The 26,275-nt window shown below is 35.8% G+C and overlaps 1 protein-coding gene and 1 long non-coding RNA gene across 2 annotated transcripts in view; both read right to left on the bottom strand.

Annotated features, from left to right (window-relative positions):
• Positions 1-26,275, bottom strand: part of LOC100679968 (venom dipeptidyl peptidase 4) — a 297,831-nt gene that overhangs the window by 213,009 nt on the left and 58,547 nt on the right. The window contains exon 5 of the mRNA XM_031925590.1: positions 3,734-3,897. Within this exon, the coding sequence (XP_031781450.1) occupies positions 3,734-3,897 (164 nt within the window). The remainder of the gene's footprint in view (positions 1-3,733; positions 3,898-26,275) is intronic.
• Positions 22,716-24,431, bottom strand: LOC116416621. Its single transcript, XR_004226961.1, has 3 exons — positions 24,143-24,431; positions 23,789-23,986; positions 22,716-23,712 (listed from the first exon to the last, which is right to left on the bottom strand). It is a non-coding gene; the product is annotated as an uncharacterized LOC116416621 (long non-coding RNA).

Genomic DNA, 26,275 nt, shown 5'->3' with positions numbered 1-26,275 from the left:
CTGCACAAATATTAAATCGTCGCATCTCTTTTATCTGGACCAAATATGCTGAATACATCTTGTGATATGCATGAATGCATACATCGTTCGTTATTTTGTATTGGATTTTACATGTGGACCAATCTCAAAATAATCTTCATTCATCTATGTGTATACGTATATAATGTGTATACACACACACACACACACATATATATATATATATATATATATATATATATATATATATATATCATAATATATGTAAAAAATATAAAATAAATACATTAATTACGTCTATTTTTTTTTAATTGTTTTTACAGCTTCCAATTCACCTGGACCAAATCTTGAAAATATTTTTGAGTAGGAATGTATATTTTTATCATATGTACCTATCTATAACATTAAATAGTTTTTTATTCATAAAATACATCAAGTTTTGTGGAATGAATGCAAAAAAAAATCCGGATGGACGGACACGGACGGAAATTTGTAAAGTATGTTTATTGCTAAAAACTATTTGAAATTTGATACATTTGACATTTTTTTTGGTAACCTGAATGATTTAAGTTCAAAGAACATTTCTACCTTAGAATAAATGTAATTTTTTTTACGAGTTTTGGAAGGTTTTTACAAAATCGACCAAGTGTAAAATTTTAATATAGTGTAGATTTTTAATACGTTTTGTAATTTCCTATGGTTTTATTATTAGTATTTATTATTAGTTTTATTATGCATTATCGGAAGAAAATTTGTCGTTGAGGTTATGACAGCGTTTTCACTTGGTCTTTTCTTCTTATCGACCATCGGATTATGAGAGTCCTCCCTCCACCAAACGCTGTCTATCCTCGACGTAACTAGCTCGCAGTTCTCGGCTGGTCTTGGCTCTCGGCTGCTTTCTTCAACAGTCTGTGCGCACTCTTCGTCGGCACCGTCGAATCCGCTATCCTGCGCGATTCGTGCCGCCACTGTTTTGTAGACACTCGGCGACGCGATTTCTACAAACGTGAACAGCCTTACGTCTTTCTCGTCTTGAATGACGTCTCTACCAAGCTCTTCAGCAGTGACGAAATCTTCCTCGATATTGTCGCCTACTAGCCGTGCCTTTAGACGCAACATCAGCATTTCTAGGACGCGATTTACGTTCTCTCTTGAAAGTCTCAGCACCAATTTGTCGACTTCAGTCTCTACCCTAGACTGCGGTGTGCTGAGATCGGTACGCGTTTCCATTGAGCAGTTCGCCTGCATCGCACGGCGCAACTGCACTATTGGATGTGTCTCGCCGGCGTTATCATTGGCTCCTAACACTGAGCACTTTGAGCGTCCTCAGGCCTCTTCAGACGTAAGCTCGATGAACGCCACGCGCAACCCTTCTCGCTTGGTGCGCGCTTCCTCTGCTGACATACTAGAGGATGGCACAAAGTCTGCTGGTGCGTACTCGCCTAATAACCATCTCTGTAGTCTTGCAGCTTGACTTATACGTCCGCCGTCCTGACGCAACTCTAGCGACTTCAGCGCTATTCTGAGCTTATTATTTTGTCGCTTCAGGCTTAAGCACCATGGCTCGCTGACTTTTTCTAGATCTAGTATCATCTTCGATCTTAATTGGAGGATGCTTGTGCGTGCTTTGTATCGTTGCATATCTTGAACGGGATATCGCTGACAACGTCGTGGCAGCTCGTAAACCGTCACACTTATACACACACTAGAGATAGCTCATATCTTGTATTTTCGTTGCTACAACGTAAGCTACGAAATTACAGCTTGTCTACTCGCACAAATACACTCGTTGACGTATCGATGTAGCGTAACTGAATCCCGAAATTCAGTTAAAAAAAAACAAGATTTTCTCACGCGAAAGTAACGCAAATTTTCGTTAATTCCGATAAACAAATCACAAACCGAATTAACGTGAGAAAAACGCCAGAGAAGCTCGTCTTACTCTTGACGCGCGCACACTCTGCACTTTAGTGCTCAAACACTCTGCACTTTAGTGCTACACGCATAAACACACTCGCTCAATTTACTTTCTAAAAAAAAAATTCGCACGACAAAAAAAAAACAATTTCGAACTAATTCGTAGTTCGCTACGTATATTGGAATTTTACCGAAAAATCAACAACTTATTCCAACTAAAGTGCATCGAACAAATTCATCCGTCAAAAAAAAAAATCCGAATCGGAGAGGACTTGACAAACTGGTGTCAGCCCTAACTGCCGCCACTCCGATTCGTCAACTTTAATTTTGTGTGATAGTGTCAGCTATGGCCTATCCTCCGGCCTGGAAATATGCACTGCTGGCCTTTCAGAAAAATTCCAATATATCTGCCTGTATTTAAACTCTCGGTTCGAGCATACACGCGCGCGTATAATATACTTTAGGTTCGAGTATAGAATACACCGTCGAGCTCGAACAGCTCGACTGCGACATAAACACAGAGTCGCGCTTGTTTACGTCGCTCACCGCGGCCTTCTCGTATCTATGCGATCTACCGAGGCTGTGTACTGTGCACACGCTATAGGGACGCTACCGAAATCTTACTGTTCTCTCTCTCTCGCGAATATTATATGGCGTTCCCGCATGTGTTTTATTCTACGATTTTTCGCGCGTTCCTCACCGAATCCACACGTTGTTGGGCGCCATTGTAACGGGGTGAGACTTGACGTGAGAGGAGAAAATCACAAAAGGAGACGCCGGGACTGAGAATCGACCCAGCGCTCCCGAGATTTCTAGGCGCGCGTGCTACCGCTTGAGCCAACGCCGCCCTATTTCGTCACTTTCTATCCTGCCTCGATTACCGGCGTGGCGAGGGACGTTGTTCCTCGTTACAATCTCTTCATTTTTTGTAACAATTAATGCTGCACATTCAGAGGTGGAAGGTTTATTATATCTTTTTTATCTAAATTATTATTTCTTGAAAAAATACAAATGATATTCTGTTAATTTTTGTGATTTTGTTAATTCGTATAAGTTTTTCTTTTTTTCGTATAGGGATTATTTTGAAGAACTTGAAAAATTATCTATATATGTTCTCCAACTAACTTTTTATCTTCATTTAATCTCGTTTCAGTAGTTTTCCAATCATCGTACATATAATCCACCAAGGAGTACAGGGTGGCCGATGACGAGGTCGAGGTAGTGCGCTCCACAGTTTATTGTTTGTAATTAAAATAATATTGTTATAAAATTGACATATAAATAAAATAACGCTAAATAAATTATTTTAGATTGTGTTATTGCCTGCTTGACATAACACGGAATGCATTAAAGTCGCCTAACTCTTTTACTGTGGTCCAAAGTTTTTTTTTATAGATATATAAAATAAAAACAATTTCGATATCAAAGAAATACTGTTAAATAATGTTGAAGAAAGCTACGTGCTAAATTATTGAAAGCGGTTTTTTTACTATCAAGCTTAAGGAGGATGAAGTCCCAAAAGCTTCGCAAATCCGCTACGGGGTATTTTGTATTTCTAAACTTCTAGAAAAACAAAAAGTCCGATCGAAATTTTCTTCCGGTAGAACGATTCAATAAACTTAACACTACGGCGCTACAGACACGGTTTTTTATTTGCAAACTTTATTCAAAAAGTTTCATGTAATAGAAACGCAGTGTTTTTTAGGACGACATCCCCTTAAGCAATATCCATTATGTCACTTATTGGCCAAAAATAAAAAATCAAGCAATAAAATAATTTAAGATTAATTAAATTTCAATCCTGGATTGATATTGCGAGAAATTAGATATATCATACCTTAAGAAGTGTATTGTTTTGCAGTAAAGTAAGGAAACGTGGCATTGGGGTTTCAGTCTTATAAAGTGCTACAGTTGGGATTCCAGGACCAAGACATTCTAGTACGAAGTAATCCAGATTTGGCGAAAAGATGGCATTAAAATACTGACAAGTTTCCAGCGTTTCTGAAAAAATTAATGATTTTAAATAGAACATTAAGAAGGTAGTATGTCATGGTTGTATATAAATTGTGAAGGTATATGTAATAGACTGATCATGAAACTAAAAAAACGAGTTTTAAATAGTTATTTACTTTCAAAGATGTTTAATGTAATCATTGACATGATATTTGATCAGTAAAATAGTAAACAACTGATAATAGTTATTAAAATTTCTTAATGATTAAAAATAATGATTTATATTGGGTTGTTACTGTTGCTAATAGTAATAGTAATTAATAATTAATTGTATTTTTCAGTATCGAATCAAGCAAAAACAGCAAAAAAGTTTAAAACTAATAATACTTTTATGAATTTTTACTAATTTGTACTAATTGAAATTATTCTTTTTCTTGCAGTATCTATATTAATGAAATCCTAGGAAGATTATGCTTATTTGTCAATGAAACAAAGCTAGTGATTGTTATAAAAAATATATTAGAACCATAATTAAATAATCAGGAGAATACATTCTTTATTTTTATTTTATTTTAATACAAAAACCTTTTATAAGATGGGTACATGGCACACAACGTGTTTGAAATATTGCATACATACATGATATTCAAATTAATAAATAATACTTACAAAAAACGCTCGCTCCGCTTGCAATTAACATATGTATCGTTGTAGAGTATGTTTGGAAAGAAGAAAGTAGTTGAAAATTATATTCGTTTGTATAAAATATGTTAATACAATGCTAGCAAATAACGCTCGCATCGCTCGCGAATCATATATGTTGTTTATTATTTTTCATTGTGGAAAAGGTTTTACAAGAATAAAATATATGAAAATTACTTTTTTTTGCATAAAATATGTTAATATAATATTTTAACATTTTAATATAGTTTGTGATGCAATGTGATAAGATAAAATACTATTTTTAATATGTATTATCAGATATTTAAATTAATTTTTATAATGATAAGTACCTATATGAAAATGTATAAGTTTATTATCTTTTATGAAGTATAGGCACATTTATTGTGTTAATAAAATGAATAACATACTTTGATTAAAAGAAATTGAAATTTACATTAATTTAGGGTGCGTAGTTGCACGGGTTGTGAGATCTTATTAAAACATGTATATATATATATATATACACCGTGACTTATGCAGGTATGTATAAAAGTGTCAGCACAACTAACATACATCACGTTGTAAGTTTTCACATTTCCGAAAGGTTATGCACCAGTCCGCATAAGTCCGCAAAACCCTGCAGGAGTAGCATTTCATATATAAATGTGTCTGTAGAAGACCCATTGTATGAAATTATAAGTATATATGTATTCATATATATATATATATATATATATATATATATATATATATATATATATATATATATATATATATATATATATATATATATATATATATGTATATCAAGGGGCGCGACAGCGCCGCGTTGGCAAGAAAACGTACGAAGTACGATTTGTCGACGGCGCAACCCTATATACTTTGAAATTGGGTTTTCTTAACCTTAAAAAAATATTAAGTTATTAACTTAATATTGCAAGTTGAAAATTTGCTCAGTATATTTCTTTTCGTTCAGAGTTTCCATCCTCTCCCGATATAGTATTATATTAGGTATTATACACCAGTGGTTAAAGTGGTTCATCTACTTTACCGACATTCGTCTGCTACTCGGCGACACACGTGATTATATGCATATAATAATACTATACGATTATATGCGCGATGCAATCAATGTCTAAAGCAATAGTAGCTTATAGTCTATCGAATAGATCAAGATTTCATGAAGTGCAATAGCAAGGAGGATATGCTTTGTAATAGATGTGGAATCTCCCAAAAAATTTTTTCAAAAGTGAAAACCTTGGCAAGAAAAAGACTAATAAACGTAGTGAAATCTCTAAATATTAACATGTCAAGTAAATGTTTTTTGCTATACCCATTAAGATATCATTTTTTGGGAAAACTAATTTTAATTTTAATTTTGAAAAAAGTTTTTTTGGGAGTTTAAATTATACAATAATATTATAAACACAATATACCCTAATAGCACAAAACGCTTTAATAGTATATTGTGTACCAAGGGCGTAAAGTGGGCTTTTTTAGGCCGAGTGTGGATTTTGCAGTACGAGTCAAGGCGAGTTAGCCCGAGCCGAAGGCGAGGGCGTCTACGAGCCGCAGACGAGTACTGCAAAATCCACGAGGCCAAAAAGCCCACTTAGCCCTTGGTGCACACCATATTTTATGTAACGCGCGGACGTATTTTCGCGTTTTTTGGTACGTGTTAAGAGGGACTGATGTGACTATTTTTTGACACGGCAACCGTGCTCTTGTCTTGTTCAAGGATTATATAAGAGTCAAATTCATTTTTGTTTTTTTTTTTTGTAAATAAATAATTGATTTTAACAGTACCGAATTTATAATGAGAACATTGGAAAACAATGAAATAAAGTATTATGTAAAGGGTTTTAATGAAAAAAATAAGAAATTTCGACAATGTTAATTTATATTTAGTTATAAATTATATATTGTTCAAGACGATAACAGTTTGTACATTTTTTATTTAATAATAAATAATGCAAATTTATCAAAATCAACTTTTTTTTTTAAATTACAAAAAAAAATTTTGCGGGCAATAAAGACATTTTAGCAGGCAATTATTGCCATTATTGCCCGCTAAAATAACTTTTTTGCCCGCCGGTCAAAAAAGAGTCACTTTAGTCCCTATTAATAGGTACGAAAAACGCGAAAATCGTTCGCGTGTTACATAAAATGTGTTAAATACATGTAGCTTGTGAATTTTGATACGTTTGTTTATGTTGGATTAAGAAATGTTTTATTAGCGTTTAAACAACATTGGAAATAATGGCTATTTAATATTAATGAAACCATTAACCTTTTTATAAAACATTCATATGGTATTTTAAAAATAGTTAAATAACCATTATAAACATTGACAAACAATCAAAATTTAATATTTGTCCTAATTGAAAATATAAAATGTTTTTTAAAAAATGTTAGAATTATAATATGGGATGGAATATCGATGGTATTTAGACATGCTTTCAAAGCAATAAATATATTTTTAAAAGATTTCTGTATCAATAACAATTCTTTCGAAGGGAAAATCATCGTTATGTCTGGCGACTTTAGAAAAACATTTCCTATAGTAGCCATAGCCATCGAACAAAAATAATGGAGTCATGTGTAAAAAAAGTAAATTATGGTTATCTTTTGAAATTATCATTAAATGACAATTTGAATGATTAAATGACAATCATGAATTGAAAAATTGGGTTCTCGATGTAGGAGAAAATAAAAATATACCATATACATCGAATGTACTCAAAAAAAGTGTATCTTAATGTAGACGATGTCTAGGTGTCAGGATGGCTCCCATGTCGACGCGACGTCTTCTGCAAGGAAGAGCACTACTTGAACATTAAATATACTGAAAAATACTTCTGACTTCCTGTAGACTATGTCCAGGTGTCAGGATGATCCCCAGATCGACGTGACATCGTCAACAAAGGAGAGCACCGTTGAATCATAAAGTATTCTAAAAAATACTTTTGAATTCATATTATTTGAATAGTTATTATCATGATTATCCTCAGCATTATCTGATCTGGACCACATCCAAAAATTTCATTTAGCATTTTTATACATCTAAACTTGTACTATTAGTGTATAAAAAATTGTATTTTTCTGTTTTAAATAAGAGATAAGTATGTTTGTACGTACGTACGTACATACGTACGCTACTTTGCTAATGTTATTGTTAATGCTTGCAAAAACAAATTATTCCAATGTTAAAATTTCTAAGATAATTCCATGTGTTTTTAAGCAAAGATTACAATTGATGTTGAAAAATTAATTTTTGCACAATATTTTAACAAAATATAGGGATGTTTACAAAAAGCATTGTTTTCCAAAATAAAGAATTCTAATATTAGAGGATAGAGGGCGCTCTCAAACTGGCTAGACGTGTTTTGCCACTGCTCCGACTATTTTTAAAGTTGTAGCATTTACTAGCATCTGTAGAGTGATTGTAGAGCATCACGCCGATTTTCTTCCGACACACCGTGCGCCTCGCTGCCTTTCGCCATAACCCGCCTGCCGTGCAAGCCGGAGCGCCTTGCCTGCCGCATCACGCGCCGATCCTCTAGCTGGCCGTATCGCCACTGGTGCATCTTTTGTTCGGTATTTTCGCTCTCCCTGTGAGCATCGTATCGTGCGGCTCCGGGTGTTCGTCCTCAGCGTAGCCTAACCTGTGTGGTGCGTCAGGACGGTCGCCATCTTGCCGACGCGTATTGCCTGTACGGCTATAGTCGTGCTGCGCTGCCCGTCCGCTGTTGTTGTGTGTGTTGCTGTATATTGCTGTTGTGCTCGCTGGGTGGTTGTGGAGAGCCCTCTTTTTGTTCATCGGTGCTAAGTGTGTCCTTCGCTTCATCTCTGGCTCGATATGGAGACGCTGTTCGATGACTCTAATGTGTCCAGGCGAAGGCGTGGCGAGAGTCATTTCTCGGCATGTGATTATGAGGAGTGCCAGTGCCTTGGAGCACCTGTGCTGAGCTGCGCTGCTTGTGGTCATCGTTTTTATAATTAGTGTGCAGTCAGAGCCAAGTGCAAAATTTTTGACCTTGCCCACGACAGGGTTATGTGTGGCTCCTGTGCTCTTTCAGCTGATGGTGTGGCTCCGGTTGCTGCCAGCTCGGTTGCAAAGTCGAGTGATGCTGCCGCTGGTGCTGTGGAGACTGTTGACCTGCTTAGTGAGTTTAAGAAAGTGCTTCAGTTAAATTGTGCTGATATCAAAGTCTCACTGTCGGCTATTGACTCCGAGCTTTTGGAGTTCAGCACTCAGATCAGCAGTAATGTCTCCTGCGTCCGCAGGATGCGATCAACGTCCGCAAGTCTCGCCTATTCGTGACTAAAGTAGTCCTTTCTTGCACTGTGTTTATCACACTCGCTACGCTCGTGCGCTAATCTCACGGTGCAAATAAAGACTACTTTAGTCACGAATAGGCGAGACTTGCGGACTGTAGCAGTCTGTGCTATAAAATTTTATACAATACTCTTGACTTAAATGGTTCAGTTTTACACGGCGCTCAGTGCCCTCGATACACTCGGGTGCTAAATGCGCCGTGTAAAAAAGAACCATTTAAGTCACACATATCGTAATGTACTAGTTCAGCACTCAGATCAGCAGTAACGTCTCCTGCATCTGTGAACTGCGCTCTAACATCTCAGATTTCGAATCAAGAATGCAGGCAGTAAATGACCTGGCTCGTTAGAAGACATTCAGGGCTAGCAGTGCATCGTGGCCTTCTATCTCTGGCAAGCATAACAATAATGCGGATCCCCATCTGCACCACAACTCGTTGATGACTTGGCAGGAGAGCTCCAGGAGCGTTTGTCGCGTTCATGCAACGTTTTGTTTTACAACGTACCTGTGAATTCTTCCCCTGATCTGGATTAGCTAAAGCAGTGCCTGACCCTGATCTCTAACATCAATCTGGCCAATCTATCCATCAAGAGATTCCCGAGACCATCGGCTTGAAGCACGGTTCCTCCTATCCTTGCTAGATTTGGGTCTTAGTTTGATGCTCTGAGAGTTGTGAGCAATCATAAACGTATTGAGAGAGCAGTTTAAGAAGCTTTGTGTTGGGGCTGACACTCACAACATTACAAATCCGGACTCGAGGAAGGTTGTTAGATATACCCATGGGAAGCCTACCCTGGTTGATGCCAGGATGAGCTCCAGCAGAAGAGTTTCAATAAAATAAGCAGCAGAGAGTCAGCTGAGGAGGAGGGAATCCTGGTAAACTATCGGAATGCTCACTCGGTTAGTAGCCATACTAAAGTATCGCTATTCAAATCTAATTTCTACCAACTCTCTTCTCTTCCTGACATTATTATTCTTACGAAAACTTGGTTTCAACCAGAATTTGCTTCTAGAGAGCTTGACCTAAAGAAGCATATGACCGTTGATTTGGCTCTATGTAGGCTGTAGCTCTGAAGGTCAGCGGATCAGCATTCCAGGACAGATGTGGAAGGTTGAAGTCACTTGTAATGACAAATTCAGGTGGTGTACTTATTACTGTCAAGAGCTCTATTTCAGCGCTGGAAGTGGATGTGGTTTCTACAACTGAGCAGCTGTTTGTACAACTTCCTACCAGGAAGCTCATATTAGATGCTTGTTATTTCCAGCCAAGGTCTGACTGCACTCTATTCAAGGAGCACTCTATATGTGTCGAGCAACTATTTCTGAGATTCAGTGATCACAAATTTGTCATTGCAGGTGACTTTAACCTTCCACATCTGTCCTGGAATGCTGATCCGCTGACCTTCAGAGCTACAGCCTACATAGAGCCAAATCAACGGTCATCTGCTGAGTACATCTGCTCCACATATTCTGCACTGAATCACATCTAGCATCTGCCTTCTTTGAATAGCAAGGGCTATTCGCTAGACCTGCTGTTCGCACCTGCTGGACTTGTATCATCCCTGGATCTTCAAGACCACATTCTTCCTTCTGACTCTCATCACGCTGCTCATCTCTCGAAGATCGCTTCGCCTTGCGCGCCTAGTCATATTTGTAATGTTCGTTAACGTGATTTTTATGCGGCTTATAGCGCAATCAACCGCTCGCTTTAACTTGTAAATTGATGAGATGCTGTCCTCGACGGAGGTGATATTGACTCCATTGTTGATCATTTCTATGGTTATGTTAATAATATTATTGAGAGTCATGTCCCCTTCTCGAGGCAGCGCTCTGATATTTATCCCGGCTGGTACGATGCCGAGCTTATTGCTTCGATTCATAATAAGAAAAAGGCTAATAGCCTCTGGAAAGAGTCGCGTGATGCCTTGCACCAAATTGAATTTAAACGTCTGAGAGCCATTTGTATCCGTCTATCTCGATTTAAGTATCGTGCGTTTATCGAGGCCACCAAGGCTAAGATTGAATACAATTTTCGGGCTTTTTGGGCGTTTGTCAGGGGTCTGCAGGAAGATAGATTTGCCCTCCTATGTCCATTCTGGAGAGAGCTATGCGCATGATGACTTGTCTATTTGTAGCGCGTTCTCGTCGCATTTTGCATCGGTCTATACGAGAGACAAGGTAGCTGATCTTGCTCGCTGCGATGACTTGGAGCTTGTTCCAAGCTTTCTCGCTACCCCTCTCAAGGCCCGCTCAATTATTCACGACAATGCGAATCCTGGCCCAGCTGGCATCCCGGCTCACTTCATAAAATGCTGCTGGTCTGCCCTTGAGGGATCTATTGTTAGATTATTCAATGGGATTTTAACAACTGGTCGTTTTCCAAGCGGGTTTAAACTATCTTATATCTTGCCTATACACAAAGTCAGGAGATAAACATGACGTTGCGAACTACAGACCCATTTCCATTATCAGCTGTCTATCTAATATGTTTGATGCCTTGGTGACGGACGAACTAGCTGGTGCTCTTACCCTTCGTTTGGCCGACCAGCAGCATGGCTTTGTCTGGGAGAGATTGACACTCACCAATCTCCTCATCTTCAACGATTTTTTATCAGATGCTCTCGCTAAGCATCGGCATGTTGACGCCTCATACACGGATATGTCTAAGGCATTTGATAAGGTCAATCATTCGAGGCTTTTGTCGAAGCTTTGAAATTTTGGTGAGCGTGGGGTTCTCCATTCGCTCGTAGCGTCGTACCTATCTGGCCGCTCACAGGCAGTCCGTTTTAGAGACTGTCGATTGTTCGTGTTACCTCAGGTGTTCCCCAGGGCTCACACCTAGGGCCGCTATTGTTTTGTCTTTATATGAACAATTTAGTCTCTTGTATAAAAAATTCTACCATTCTTATGTACGCGGATGACGTAAAATTGTTCTCACGTATTGAGTCTCAAGCGGATTCAGAATTGCTGCAGTCCACGGACTACGTCCGATTTTGAGCGTCACGGTACCATCGCCTTTCTTTACAGGTCGTTAGCCCTGCCGATCCTACTCTACTGCTCACCTATCTGGTCACCTTTTACTGAAATCGTGTCTGATCGGCTCTAATCCGTCCAGCATCGTATAGTCAAATATCTTGCTTTTAAATGTAATCGCGCTATAAGTAGGTTCGAGCATGACTATACCGACTTATCTCAATCTTTTAACTTGTCAACGATAATGAGTTTACATCACTATTACGACTGCCCGCTGTCCTTCAAAGTTCTGCACGATTATGTTGCCTATGATGCAATTAAGCTCAAATTTCGTAATATGAAACTCGCGTATTCGCTCCGTAACCATCGACCTCTCTGTGAGGAATCCTCGTCGTCCAATTTTGGATTCTTTTCAACAGTTAACAGGTTGCGAAGATCTTGAAACGTTCTTCCACGCAGCGTTACCGAGGTCCCTTTACTATCCGGTTTTGAATCGAAATTGAAGAATTTCGTTTTTAGTTTCTAATACTCGTGTTATCTTGATTGTATTCCCGTTCCGTAACTTTCAATCTTATTTCTGTATTTACTTAAATTTTTTGTATTTCCTCCTGTGTATTATGCGGTCTTTAAATAAATAATAATAAATAAATAAATATTATGTCGATATTTATTGTCAATTATAATATTGGACAATTTTTTTTAACTCTCAAAAAACTACGCAGAGTTAGACTCCGAAACGGAATAATACTTTTATTTAGTTGATGATTTATTTTATGATAATAATATTTATAATATTTTATATTTTTTTTAACACTAAAACTCTCAAAAAACTCAATAGAGTTAGTTTCTAAAAACTCATGATCTTATACACTATTTCAATGTGCGTTTTTTTAATAAGAGCGTTTTTGTATTGATTTTTAGGCATGACTGCGGTACGGAAGTGCCTTATAGTTTTGTCAGCAAAAAATGAGTGAGGTGCGATATCTTAAGCAATTTTTGAACGATCGGGTTAAAATTTTAGGAGGAGTCTTCTCTCACACAAACTAAGAAATTAATTTTTTTTTATCCCGAATCGCTACGTTTTTTTGAAATGCGAGCACAGTTTGTTCGATTATTGCGTGTATTTTTAAATAAAAATGTTGGTGTTATACGATTATCTCTGAGATACTTCAGTAGATCAGGCTAAAAATTTGTATGCAAACTCTTCCCATCACCAGAACCTTGTGGTTAAATTTTCAACTTACTCTCTCATATATACGCAGAATGCGGTCACCTCCAAAAATCACTAGAAACGATTGTTTGGATCTAACTCCAATCTTAAGCATTCTATAAAAAAAGCCGCTGCCAATTTTTTGGTACGTAGCTACCTCCAACAAATGTTGTAGTTCAAATAGATAAAATATTGTTCAAATATACAGTATATTAATGATTTTAAAAATACTTTCAATCTTAATTATTTTACATAAGGTCCTCATAACCTCATAAAATCATAAATTGTCTTTGTTGGAATCCGTAGGTAAATTTAGAACACGGAGGTTAATGTTTAATGAATAATAGTAGTTTATTTATACATGGCAATAGCCATAGTCGGCAGTACGTCCGCTGCGCTCGGAGTCTTGCAGGCAAGAGAGAGAGAGAGAATAGAGTATACAGCATAGTCAGTGTTTAGAGTATAGTCGCACGGCATGCGCGGAACGCTTGCTCTCGCGTGAGCTCGTCTGACTGCACGAAATCGTCGACAGCCAATATATGGCGCGACGAGTACCGTTTTGGTAAATTAATCAAGATTATAATACTTACTATATTTCAACAGTCTTAAAACATCCTGAACTTTAGTTAGCGAGTTATAAGGTTTAACAGAAATAGTAATTTTCAGTAATACAGGGTATACAAGATGAGAGACAAAGAATTTGAATCCTAATATCTTTTAAACTTGACGGTTTTATAAGCTGCAAAAAGAACCTAGCTAAGGTGATCAAATGATCAATATTTTTCTAAAATTTTAACTTAATTAAATCCTTTTTACTCCCGTAATCGTACGACATAGAAAACACATTTTTTTTTAGTTTTCCATTTTTAGCTTGAAAACTAGTCATCGAAATGGTTAAAAAATTTTACAGCAAATATATATATATATATATAATTGTTTTTTATTGTCATACATTTTTTCGAAACGTTTGATGATTTAGTTTTGGAGATATTAAATTTTTTTAAAAAATCACCTTTTCGATACAGTGTGCGTAAAATGCACTTTTACGCAAGCTCATTTCATTCAAGCGCATTTTCGCCCCTGTATCAAAAAATAACGTTCGATACGCGTGCGAAAAGTTGATTCTACACTCGTGTAGAATCGACTTTTGCGCACTTGTATCGAAATATACTATTTTCAAAAATCTTAAAATGGCTATAATATGGCCATCAAATGGTCAGAATTATAAAAAAAAATGTTCCCGAATTCAGAATCAGAAAACATATATGCATGCCAAATTTTATTACGATCGATTGCGTGGTTCCAGAATTATGACGGTATACGCACACACACACAGCCATCCGCACGGACATTTTCAAAAACGCATGATTCGTACTCCAAACACCTCCAAATGCGTTTCTACGATGTTTCAGCGAAACTGAAAATTTTACTATTACAAAGCTTCCTCTTAGGAGGAAGCAAAAACGAAAAAGTTGTAGATATTTAAAAAATATAAGTTTTTCCTGTTGATATTACATAATGAAAATGCTTATGACTCGAGTTAACAGCTCAAAATCTTTTTTCTACAGCAAAAAAATCAATGATTCATTATAAAATTTTGCGGCTGTACGTTTTACATAAAAATGTTAAACATAAAAGTTGTAGATATGTTTAAAACACTGTGACAGTGCACATGGGCACACACGTGCTCTGCACATATACGCGCGTAAAGCACGCACGCACGCATACACACAAGCGTTAAGACGAATATCGAGGCGGCAGGGACCGCGCGCGAAGCAGAGAAATTAGGGTAAGGCTAGATAAGAGAGAGAAAGAGAAAGGGGGCAAGAAAAAGCAGCGCGACATGATAGCCGACGCTACGGAGATAAAGGACAACAAGAGAGAAAGAGAAGAAAAGAGTCTGAGAGACTTATGAGCCGCAGAGATTAGCGCGACTCGCTCTCTTGACTACCAGCTCTGGTAGCGACCACCCGTGGCCGACAGCCATAGGAGCCGGCCAGCCGACGGAGCCGCTCATCTTCAAGGAGCGCGACTCCAGACCGGATCATTAGACCGAGGGCGATGTCACCGTGTCTGGGCCAAAACAACCCAGCACCTGCAGCTCTCGCCAACACCAAGAGAAAGAGTTTGGTGGGCCGCTGACCAAACAACGGCATTGATGAGGCAACAGCCACAGCAGCCAGTCCGTCCAGCAACAACAGCGCAACGTTCGTCACCAATCCCGTGAGCCTGTCCTGTGTCGAAGAAGAGCTCATCTCCCTCTCTCGGTTAAATTTGTACTTGGCACACCACGTGCAGAAAAACACGAGCAGATATAACTTAGTGTAAGGCCAAGGGCAAAGCCCGATTATCGCGCATAGTACAACACACGCACACGCGATCGCGCAGAACGCATAGTGTTATTTTGAATGAATAAACGTTCTAAGGGCAGATCAAGCCCGAAAATTCTTTTAACATAAATACTATTAGAGTCGTTATTTATTCATGCTATTCCATTCTACCTTCAACTCGCATTCTAGCCAAGTAGAGAAGGACTCCACCACTCTTCACGGTCAGTCAAGACGGAGTTGAAGAGCCGGGGCGACTTCCTGGTCATCATTCGACGATCTTTTCGTTAATATAGTAGCTTTGCGCGTCAGTTCCTAAGCTTGGCGGGACATAATTTGCTCAATTACGCGTAGGTAAAGCTACTTTGTTACAACACAACTTTTTACCGTGACAAATATTTTTTCAAAGCGCTTTAACGAAGGACAAATCCTCAGAAACGGTTTTTTAAGTAGATAACTAAACAAGTAAATCCTCAGAATATTAGACTATCTTTTGACAACTGATGTGTAAAACATTTTTATATTTTATTAAAAAAGGACTACTTTAGTCACAGATAGGCGTGACTTAACAGCGCATTTTAGCCACACTGTGCTATAAACAAAATTTTTATTCAATATTATTTTATAGTTATATTTTGATTATATAATTAATACTTTTATCAAATAATTACAAAGATTTTGAATACATTTTTTAATATTTAAAATTTATTTCCATTTTATTCCATAATTTTAAAACCGGTCCTGTGTACTAGTAGCTATAACTACTCTTATAAAATGTCGGCTGTATTGAATATATAAAGTGGCGCGGTAGCGCCACGAAGACGAGTTTGAGAAGCAGACGAAGCTTTAGCGCTCGCAACACTATTTACTTCTATATTGGTATCCGAGATTTTACTTAAAAAAAAACGATACTTTTCATAATTGTTTCTGTATGGGACAAGACTACATTAAGGTTCAAAAATAAACTGTGAAATCATTGTTGATCAGATATTATGACTTTCTTGAAATCTCCTAACGATCAGGTCCTGGTGTGACCTTCTCTCACAAATTGTCGCAGAGAACTGACGCTCTACTCATTAAATGCCGCCGATAACTCGGGCCCGCTAAAACAAAGACGCTTTCCCGAGGACTACCGAAGGGACACGAAGCAGTGCGCGCGCTCCTCTATATCTATACTAAAACTACTAATAGGTAGAATATATTATTAATAAAGAATAACTACGCCGCACTTACTTTTATCCCTAGTAGTCCTCGGTTACGTCGGAACAGTTTCTAAGTGATTTTTATATATTATCACATTCGTGTGCTAATCAGTGATTTTAAATAGAAGTTGTCAAAAAAATGCTGTCATTTATATAATATAAACAATCTTGTATATGATTTGCTCGAATCATTATCTTTTTCTCCAGTGTGAAAGGACAATAAAGTTAGCTGCGCATCAGCAACGAACGGAAATTGCTTTTCTACCTTTTCTCATATCCTCACATTCCTCATATAATAATATATTACGATATTTAGAATTAAGAGGTTGCTGGTGCATACTCTGAGTTTCGGAGCAGTAACAGTAACTAGCTTGCCAGGGTAAGCGATGACAAGGTTCAGGTTGCTTTCGGTGTCTAGGTAAATAAATCATACGACAGCGGTGTCTAGGTGTACAGGGTGGCCGATGACAAGGTATGCTAGTCTAGGTAGCGCGCTCCGTGGTTTTTTGTGTCTAGGTGTAAAAATCATTCGAGGAAGGTGTCTAAAAGTACAGGGCGGTCGATGACAACGTCTCGGTTTTGCGTTTCATGGTATTTGGTGTTTAGATATAAAAATCATTCAAGGGCGGTGTCTAGGTGTACAGGGTGGCCGATGACATGGTCTAAGTGGAAAGCTCTGTGGTTTTTGATGGCTAGGTGTAAAAATCATTTAAACACGGTGTCCAGGTTACAATGTGGCCGATTACGAGGTCTACGTGGTGCGCTCCGTGATTTTTGGTGTCTAGGTAAATAAATCATACGAGGACGGCGTCTAGGTAAATAAATCATACGAGGACGGCGTCTGGTGGCCGATGGAGACGTCTAGTTAGTTCGCACCGTGGTTTCTGGTGTCTAGGTGTAGAAATAATTTGAGGGTGGTGTATATCAGAATAAATCAGTGATTTTATTTTAGTGATAAAAATGTTACAAAAAAGCTGTGGTCAAAAGGTGTTAAACATGCTTATATTTTATTTTTACGACGTAGAATATTCAATACTCAAAAAAATTTACTAAAGAGGATTGAAATCTCTAAAAAGAATTAACTTTTTAAAAAGTAAAAGGTCAGGCGAGTTTGATATATTCTGCAGATAATCTAAGAACTGAGATCAATCAAACAAAGTCAAGTTTATTATATTTAATCGCAATGAAGCGAGGAACAACTCTCAAGATAATTACTATGTAACTTGCCATGCCCGTTTCCTTTTGTTTATTGGTGAACAACTAAAATTTTCTTTTTGTGTATTCATGTGTTATTCATAAAAATAGCCTTCGTCAATAATTTTCCTCTAGACGTAAATTTCTTAACCCGTTAAAACAGACATTTTGGGTGGTTTTTTGAGGTTAGGACGAGCGCTTGAGGTATCGGTAAAAAAGACGGCCGGTTTCGTGTTCAGCAGCACAAAATACATAAAAATACTCTCTGTCAATAATTTTCCTCCCGTCGATCATAGGATAAACCTCTCAACTGCGTGAAAAAGCAATTTTGGGGGGTGTTTTTTGAGGTTAGGGACGAACGCTTGAGGTATCGGTAAAAAATACCGTCGGATTCTTGTTCAGCAGTTCAAAATATATGAAAATAATCGTTACTTAGAATTTTTCTGAGCCCCTGTGATTTCTGACAGCTTGATCATTTCGTAGAGTAGTAATTTTTTAAGGTTAGGGAACGCGTAGCTCCATCTGGGAACAAAATTTTAAAAAACGCTCCTCATTAATTGAAAGTACATAAGAAATGCTAAATTTTCCATATTTTAAAAAATTTTTAAATCAAAAGGAATTTTGGGCAGAGCTTTGTTACGTTTCACGTGGAACGTCCCATATATATATATATATATATATATATATATATATATATATATATATATATATATTTTAATATACTCTATTTTACACTACGCCTATAGACTACATTTTTGAAATAATAAACTTTTCCACACTCTTTGTATTCACTTTAAATCTGAACTTAGTAAACATTTACTCTTACGTGAACCAAACACTTGAACTCATAGTATATCATAGTTTATATATTCATTTTTTTGAAGGCTCACTCTTCTATGTTTCTTCTCTTACTTCCTTTTACATCTTTTCTTACTAAACCTTCCCTTTCCTTTGTCTTCGTAAATCTTGTAATCCTTTTACTATCTTATCACTCTGTTGTATTAAAAGCACTTGCATCACCACAATATATCATTGCAGAGCCCGTACCCTATAAGCCTGTGTATGATTGAGGCTTGTCTTTGTCGACCACTACTTTCTCATGTCGTCCACAAAATGTGTGCTACGCTGCCTGTGACTGACAGCAGCAAGTTACTTATATTGTTTTCATCACAATGTATATATACGTATATACATTTAATATTTACATACTACTTAAAATCTTAAATTCGTGAACTTCTTATTATACTCTTGCGTCCACTAAACACTTATATATGTATAGATATGTATATCATACATATACAGCTACCGCATAGAAACAGAAAATCTAAAATGATAAAACTTTAATCTTGCTTGCATTAAACACAATACCTTATAATTATAAAAAATACAAATGCAAATCATTAACTAAATGATATATGATTACTGCAATACAAAACGACTTCTTAAACAAATATCGAACAAGGTACTTTCACTAAATTATAATTTATGCATTGTATAACATTGATTAAATTGTAAATAGATTATATATAGCAGATTATAACAATCATAAATAACAATCATTATTGCATTGAAAAATTAATAATAATAACAATAAAAATTAAAATAAGAACGATATTTTAATCATAATTTCAACCGTAAACAAATTTTTACGTAATTTTTGACTATAATGAAATATCAATGACATTATACTTTGCAATAAAATACAACAAATTTATATGCAAGATAAATAATAATTTTAATAAATTGAAAATAATATACTTGACTAGTAAAGAGGCTGATAAAAAAATTCATCTGCTACAAACATCATAAAAATGGAAGAACCTGCAACAATAAAATAAATTCCACAAAGTAAATGCTTAATAGAAAAAGTTTTGAACGATAATTTTTGTTTTTAATTCATAATAAATCAGAATAAAGTTTTTGGACGGACAAACGTGGTGGGATAACACTGGTTTCTCAAAAAAATTTTCTTTAACTCAAATTCATAAATAAACGGCAACGTTTCGTCCCTGGTGGGGACCTCTTCAAGCCATAATAATTAAATAAATAATATCACAAGAGATGACTGACAACACTTACGACAATAGAGACACGTTTGTCTCTTGTGATATTATTTATTTAATTATTATGGCTTGAAGAGGTCCCCACGGGACGAAACGTTGCCGTTTATTTATGAATTTGAGTTAAAGAAAATTTTTTTGAGAAACCAGGGTTATCCCACCACTTTTGTCCGTCCAAAAACTTTATTCTAAAAATATGTATGGGAATAATAACATTCATAATAAATCACTTATCTAATAATTTTATTGAAGTACTTTATTGAAGGCAGGATACTCATACATAGAACACTTGCACAACTTATATACATACACGCACATATATCACTAATAATTAGAGAAAAATAAGAACTATTCAACAATTTTATTATGCACCAACAATATATGCAATACAATTTACAATTTAAAATTGAAAGGCCAAAACAAACTCAAATCTAAAATACTAACTAAATATAGAGTGTAAACTTCAATATTAAAATTTGACAAACGATCTGAATCATAAACTACATAAATATAACTATAGAATAACACTATTAGTAATCATAGGCAACTTTATTCCTTACACAATTTGCTAGCATGACTGCATGGCTTTTACGGAAAATCTAAAAATCATTAATTTGCTAAAATACATTAGCTTATACTTTTAACGCACAGAATAATATATTTTGCTCCATAAATATAAATCATATTTAACCTTCGTAACAGAATTAAGAACTATTTAAATAAGAACACATCTATTTAAGAGAGAGCACACAGTGGCGCTGTCGTCGTTCAACAAGTCCAAATCTATAGGCCGCAACAACGCGACATAAACCGTCACAAGTGTCATACAACAGTGTCGTACTGCCATTCCGGCTCCGGCATAGCCGTGGCTGCTAAACAGATGGAACTGTTGCCACTGTCGTGACATAGGATAAGGCCCGTTACACGCAAAAAGGAACAGAAACAAATACTGACCCACCATGTTAAATAAGTATTATTCTGTAGTGCAGCATTTATCAGGAATAGTTTAATCTGTTTCCTTAGCTAAAATAATGCTGTTGCGAAAAAAGTCCCGTTGATTATTATTTTCTAATCGTATCATTAACTTATACATTTTATTAAGTGGCGCAGCAGCGCCTCGAAGGCAAGTTTGAGAAGCAGACGAAGCCGCGGCGCCCGCGCAGTAGTAGGGTCACGATTATTCTTATCGGCTCCCGCTGGCTAACTATAGGGGGCATATCAGTAAAAACACATCGCCTAGCGCCCTGAAGGTAGTCAGCAGCTTCAAGCAGTTGTATTCAGATTGCCTCAAGTCACAAACGTGCCATTCCAAAATCTCTCTTTTTCCTGTTATTCAAAAATAACAAATGTTTATGAGGTTCCGAATGCTTGTTAATAAAGCTCGAAAAATTACGTCTTAATATCTCTCATGGTTCCGTTTCAATTCAAAAAAGATAATAAATTTTATCAAGTTGCACTATATTAACGTATATTATGGCCATTTATGGAAGTACCATACTGATGATAACGCCAAAAATAGGCCATACGTCTATATTATCTGCATTATTTCTTACACCAAAAAATCAGAAATAGAATTCTTATAGGAAATCCTGCTGACATTTTTTATAGAAAGTCTAGCAGGGTTGTTCCGACAAAAATTTTTTTACAAAGCACATCTATTAGGCTCTAATAGATATAGGTGCACTCTTTATATCACTTATGACATTAATATTCAAGTATTATTAATGAGCAATCATATAATACTGATTTTACTTTTTTCTTAAGAAAGCTATGTAATAAAATAAAATCAGCTCAATAAAAACGCCTTATGAACTTGTTTGGAGGTAATATCAAGTAATTCAAACATAAATCTCATTGAGCAACAATATTGGCCACGACTCATTTCGAGCACGATCAGTATGTTTATTATTTTCTTTTATTCCATTTTTACCCCAAGGGCCGATATTCTTTAAAAAAGAGTCTTCTTAAAAAAAAAAAACGATTTGAAATGTATATCTTCACGATTTAAAATGTGCGGAGAAAATTTCATAAAATATTTGCAATTAGCTAACAGCAAACTAAAAAATAATCTAAATTCCATTACTGAGTGGACATTGCAAGCATATAGAAAGATACGGCAATTCCAAAAGGACGGCTACGATTGCGGTTCATTTATTACGTATTACATGGATTGTATCGGGAAAGGTGATATTTTTATCATAAATATGATACAAATTTTTATCCTTTGCAATACAGAATACAAATTGCAAATTTGCTGATATCTCGACCCGATCACATGAAAAATGTATGTCAATTATGTTTTTCAATCCGTTTCGATGTGCTTAATGAGTTTAAATGCTGCAAATCTAAGCGATATACGCATACAAGATATTATAAATTGAATTATTTACCTTACTAATCAATAAACACTTGTGTGCTCTGTGCAGATTAAATTATGCAGTATCCCTGGTAGAAACGTTACGCAGTATTTAGCCAGTCCATTTCTAATTCGGAATGGACTGGGCAGTTCCTTGAGCAGTGACTACGCAGTGAACGCGCCAATTTTCAATAGATTTTTGAATGGGTCACTGCCTTAGAACTGGCGATCGAATTAAAAAATAGAAAATAATAATAATTGATCTCAAATGTTAGTTTCAGTATCGAAAATAGATTTAAATAATGATTATTGACAGATTTAGAATAAAAAAGTTCTTTTTTTATAGGTTGGGTATGGAATTTAAAATAAAAAAAATAATCACAAAATCTTTTTATATTTATTTATTATAATAATTTCATAAATATCATGCATTAATCAATGACATTAATAGTTATTTTGTACAGAGTTTATGTACATCAATCTTGACAGTGTTATAGTAGTATTTGATTTACTACGCAACATATTAATTTTTATGTCGACAAAACATTTAAGAAAAATTATCATAGTAAAAATTAAAATTATATCTAGCAATTAACACAGTTTTTAGCGTAATCAAAATTTTCAAAAACTACTTCTTTGTTCTCTTGACATCCCAATACATTGCATTGCAAAGAACATCACTCAGTCCTTTGGTAAATAGTTTACTACTTACTTCTAAATTTTTTTCTTTTCTTGCAGAAGTAATTACATATTCTATGGCTATGTAAAATTCACAAGACTTGAAGATGTCTCTCGGATCCTTTGATGATTTCCTGACTACCGTATACGCAAGAGCTACTGCTTTTGTTATAAACTTCTTAAGCATCGAACATATACTTTTGGTTATAACATAGTTATCTGTATCCAAGCAAGACTTCAGTATCGTAAGGACATCTTTCTTCGTATTTATTTACACTTAACTCTTCATTAAATTTTATGAAAGCAGGCTTGTCTTCTATAGGTAGTTTAAAGCTGTATTCCCCATCAAAATCTATCTTGTTCGCAGCTGTACTTGTCACTTCTTTGTCATACAGGTACTTTTCTAAGTTATCGAGTTTTCTGTTCATTTGCTGTAAGTATTACGGAGAGAGATGTCAGTACTGCAGTCTGAAAATCCGAAGGAGATTCAACATGAGGAATTTCAATCACCGGTAACTCCAAATTCAAAACAGATGGTCCCTTCTGTCTGTTCATTAAAGCACTTTTGGAAGAATTCTTGTTCTGAAGTTGAGATGACAAAACAGCTGTTCCATTATTTGTGTTCTTAGGGGCACCGACATTCTTGTGGGAATCCTTTTTATGCTGTTCAGATGACAAAATAGGTGTATTGTTGGGCTCGTTGTCTGATCTCTTCTGATTGAGGTGTGCTGGCACATTATCTTGATCAACTGGTCCCTCTACAGTAGACATGCTCGTTGATTTCTTATCATCTGACTCAATCAAAATCACTAAAATACGACTTCCTTAGACTTCTGACTGATTTTGGAGTACTGATGGCATCTGAAAATTTATTAAAAGTGTAAATGTAACCTGTAATCAAAAGGACTATTCAAGAATGTTGACTTAGGGTTATTACCATTATCAGAATCCACATTTTTTGGTGGAGGAGCCAGCATATCATCAAGTGCTGCGCTCTCTTTCAAAAGCTTTTGCCTTTTAACCTCTTCCAATATTTTGCTCTGTCTGTCTTCCAACTCTTCACCAGAATCTAAGCTGAATGCGTGTAACTCCACTTCGAGACGTGAGATATTCTCAACAGCTTTTTCATAAGTAGCTATAAAAAAAAAATGAATTTAATTAACGGCTCAGAAGGAAACACGGTTGAAACATAAGGAGAATGTATTTGAGAGCCATATACAAGTATGAATTAATAATTCAAGAAAAAAAAGGCAAGACTTAACAAAAAATGAATATTTAGATATAGCGATACCTGCATCACCCAAGATATTGACTGAATATGATGTCCAGCTTTCCGGGGGGTCACTTAGATCCTTCACTATGTCATGGAGTAAGCGACTGTCTTCCTCATTTTCAATGGTTGTTAAAAACTTCGTAGTGTCTCTTTGTCTTGTTTTATTAAATTCAATGCATTTTGATGGTACTATATTAACTTGGCGTTATTTCCTCTTTCTTCCTCTGGTCACAAACTACACAAGAGTGTACAGCTTCAATGGAGCACTCATTTTGATTCTAAATGAGCCTGTAAATATAAAATTAATTAATATTTCACAATTTGAATAGAAGCACACATTTTTTGTTTTGATTTGAAAATTAAAATGTTAAGAAGCCTGGTTCATTGAATATTTTGAGGTTATACACAACAACATTTCTTTTCACTGTAAATTCAACATAGAATCACTTATTTATTAATTTTTTTTGTTAATTTTGTACCTTGATAACTAAATTTACATTGACGACTTTAAGATTTCAAAACAAAATTGATTTTGAGGTTAAAATCGAAAGAATTCGTTTTAAATATAAAAGAGCAAACCAATAATAATTTTCACAGATTAATAACTTTCTTAACTAATTGAAAAATTCGTTTATTACCTCGTTAACAAAATTACCTTGTTTGCACCTCGCAAAAAATAATAAATATTTGTTGCACTACAAACTACAGCACAGAGAATGTCTGTTCTCATGTTCACAGTCAGATAAGGTTAGAATTTCAAATGTAGCAGAAGAGTGCAACTTACCAGTAGGTAGTGTAGTATGTTAGTCAATGCAGCAGTGGTATCACGAAACACCTTTTCTCCTCCAATTTTGAAAAGTTTATTCTAAAGTTCACACATTTACTTCTGATTGTAGTAACAGGGATGATAGTTGTCGCACTTGATAGCTTTCTGACTTCAAAAGCTACTAAACTTGGATCACTAAGAAGTGATAATTTTTGAAGGTACTGCTGAATTTCAATATGTAAAATGTTTTCCACGTAAAGAAATTTCTTTATTTCTACAATATTTGAATTACGCAGTAGGACTGTATTATTTGGATGCTTAATTCCTATGGTCGCTTCTTGATAACTAACTTTCAGGATTTCTTTTTTACTTTGAGAAATAATATTAAAATCTTTATACTTTTTACAAGTTTTGTTTGAATATCTCTTCTTCTCGAGTAACCTTTTGCAATACTGCGCCACCACATGTATAGGTGATCTGATAAGACTTGTAATTTCTCCCAAGTAGGACTCGAATGGGAAAGCACTTACATTTAGTTTATTCAGATTGAGACCTGTTCGCTGAACATCGCTTGTTATATGAATCAAATTGTGAACGTTTAAAGTCACAAAAGAAGATCCATATAAACTTGATGATCTATTCACAAATTCTTCGAGTTTCACTTGAGCCAATGGTATGTGTTGAACTGGATTCTTTTCTGACAGTAGTCTGATAGACGTCACAAGCAGCATCAGATGATTGTATAGTTCATCAGATAGTAGTTTTTTAAATAGAAATGGTGCAGCATAAACGATGAAAAATTTGAATTCAACTGCCTTGTACTTGCTGTGATCGTTGATTGGTCTCATCTTCCTGGGAAACTCATCAGGAATATCCTTCTGAATTTCTTGTGTTCTTCGCTGTAATTCGTCTTTTAAAGTTGAGCTGAGTTGAGCCTTACTTGATGTAGATGAATTTAGGAAATATTCTAGAATCCTCTTTGTGCATCCTAAATATAACAAATGCATTGGATCCAATATGAATTGATGGACCATATCTATTTCTGGTTTAACTTTCGTCGAAAGTGATACACCGGTGTGATATTCAGGATCAACCAGTAATTTAAAATTATTATTAGTTTTTGCTATTGCACTACTGTTTAAAAAGACTATTACACCGTCTTTTTCTCACCAATCACGTAACACCTTTCACAGCCCTTCAATGATGTGTGTCCTAGAACACGTTTAACAAAAGACCTAGCAGGCGTATCACACACAAAGTACTTCAGCTGCACATCAAAATGTTTGTCACTTACAGTAATCCCAGATGAAAATAAATTATTCAATTCTGATACAAACTTTAAGAGGTACTTGACGGAACTTTTGGGCTTGCCGTGTCCAGCATAA

This window comes from Nasonia vitripennis, assembly GCF_009193385.2.
Source record: "Nasonia vitripennis strain AsymCx chromosome 3 unlocalized genomic scaffold, Nvit_psr_1.1 chr3_random0002, whole genome shotgun sequence".
Classification (NCBI taxonomy): domain Eukaryota; kingdom Metazoa; phylum Arthropoda; class Insecta; order Hymenoptera; family Pteromalidae; genus Nasonia; species Nasonia vitripennis.
This window is presented reverse-complemented; position numbering and strand designations above follow the sequence as displayed.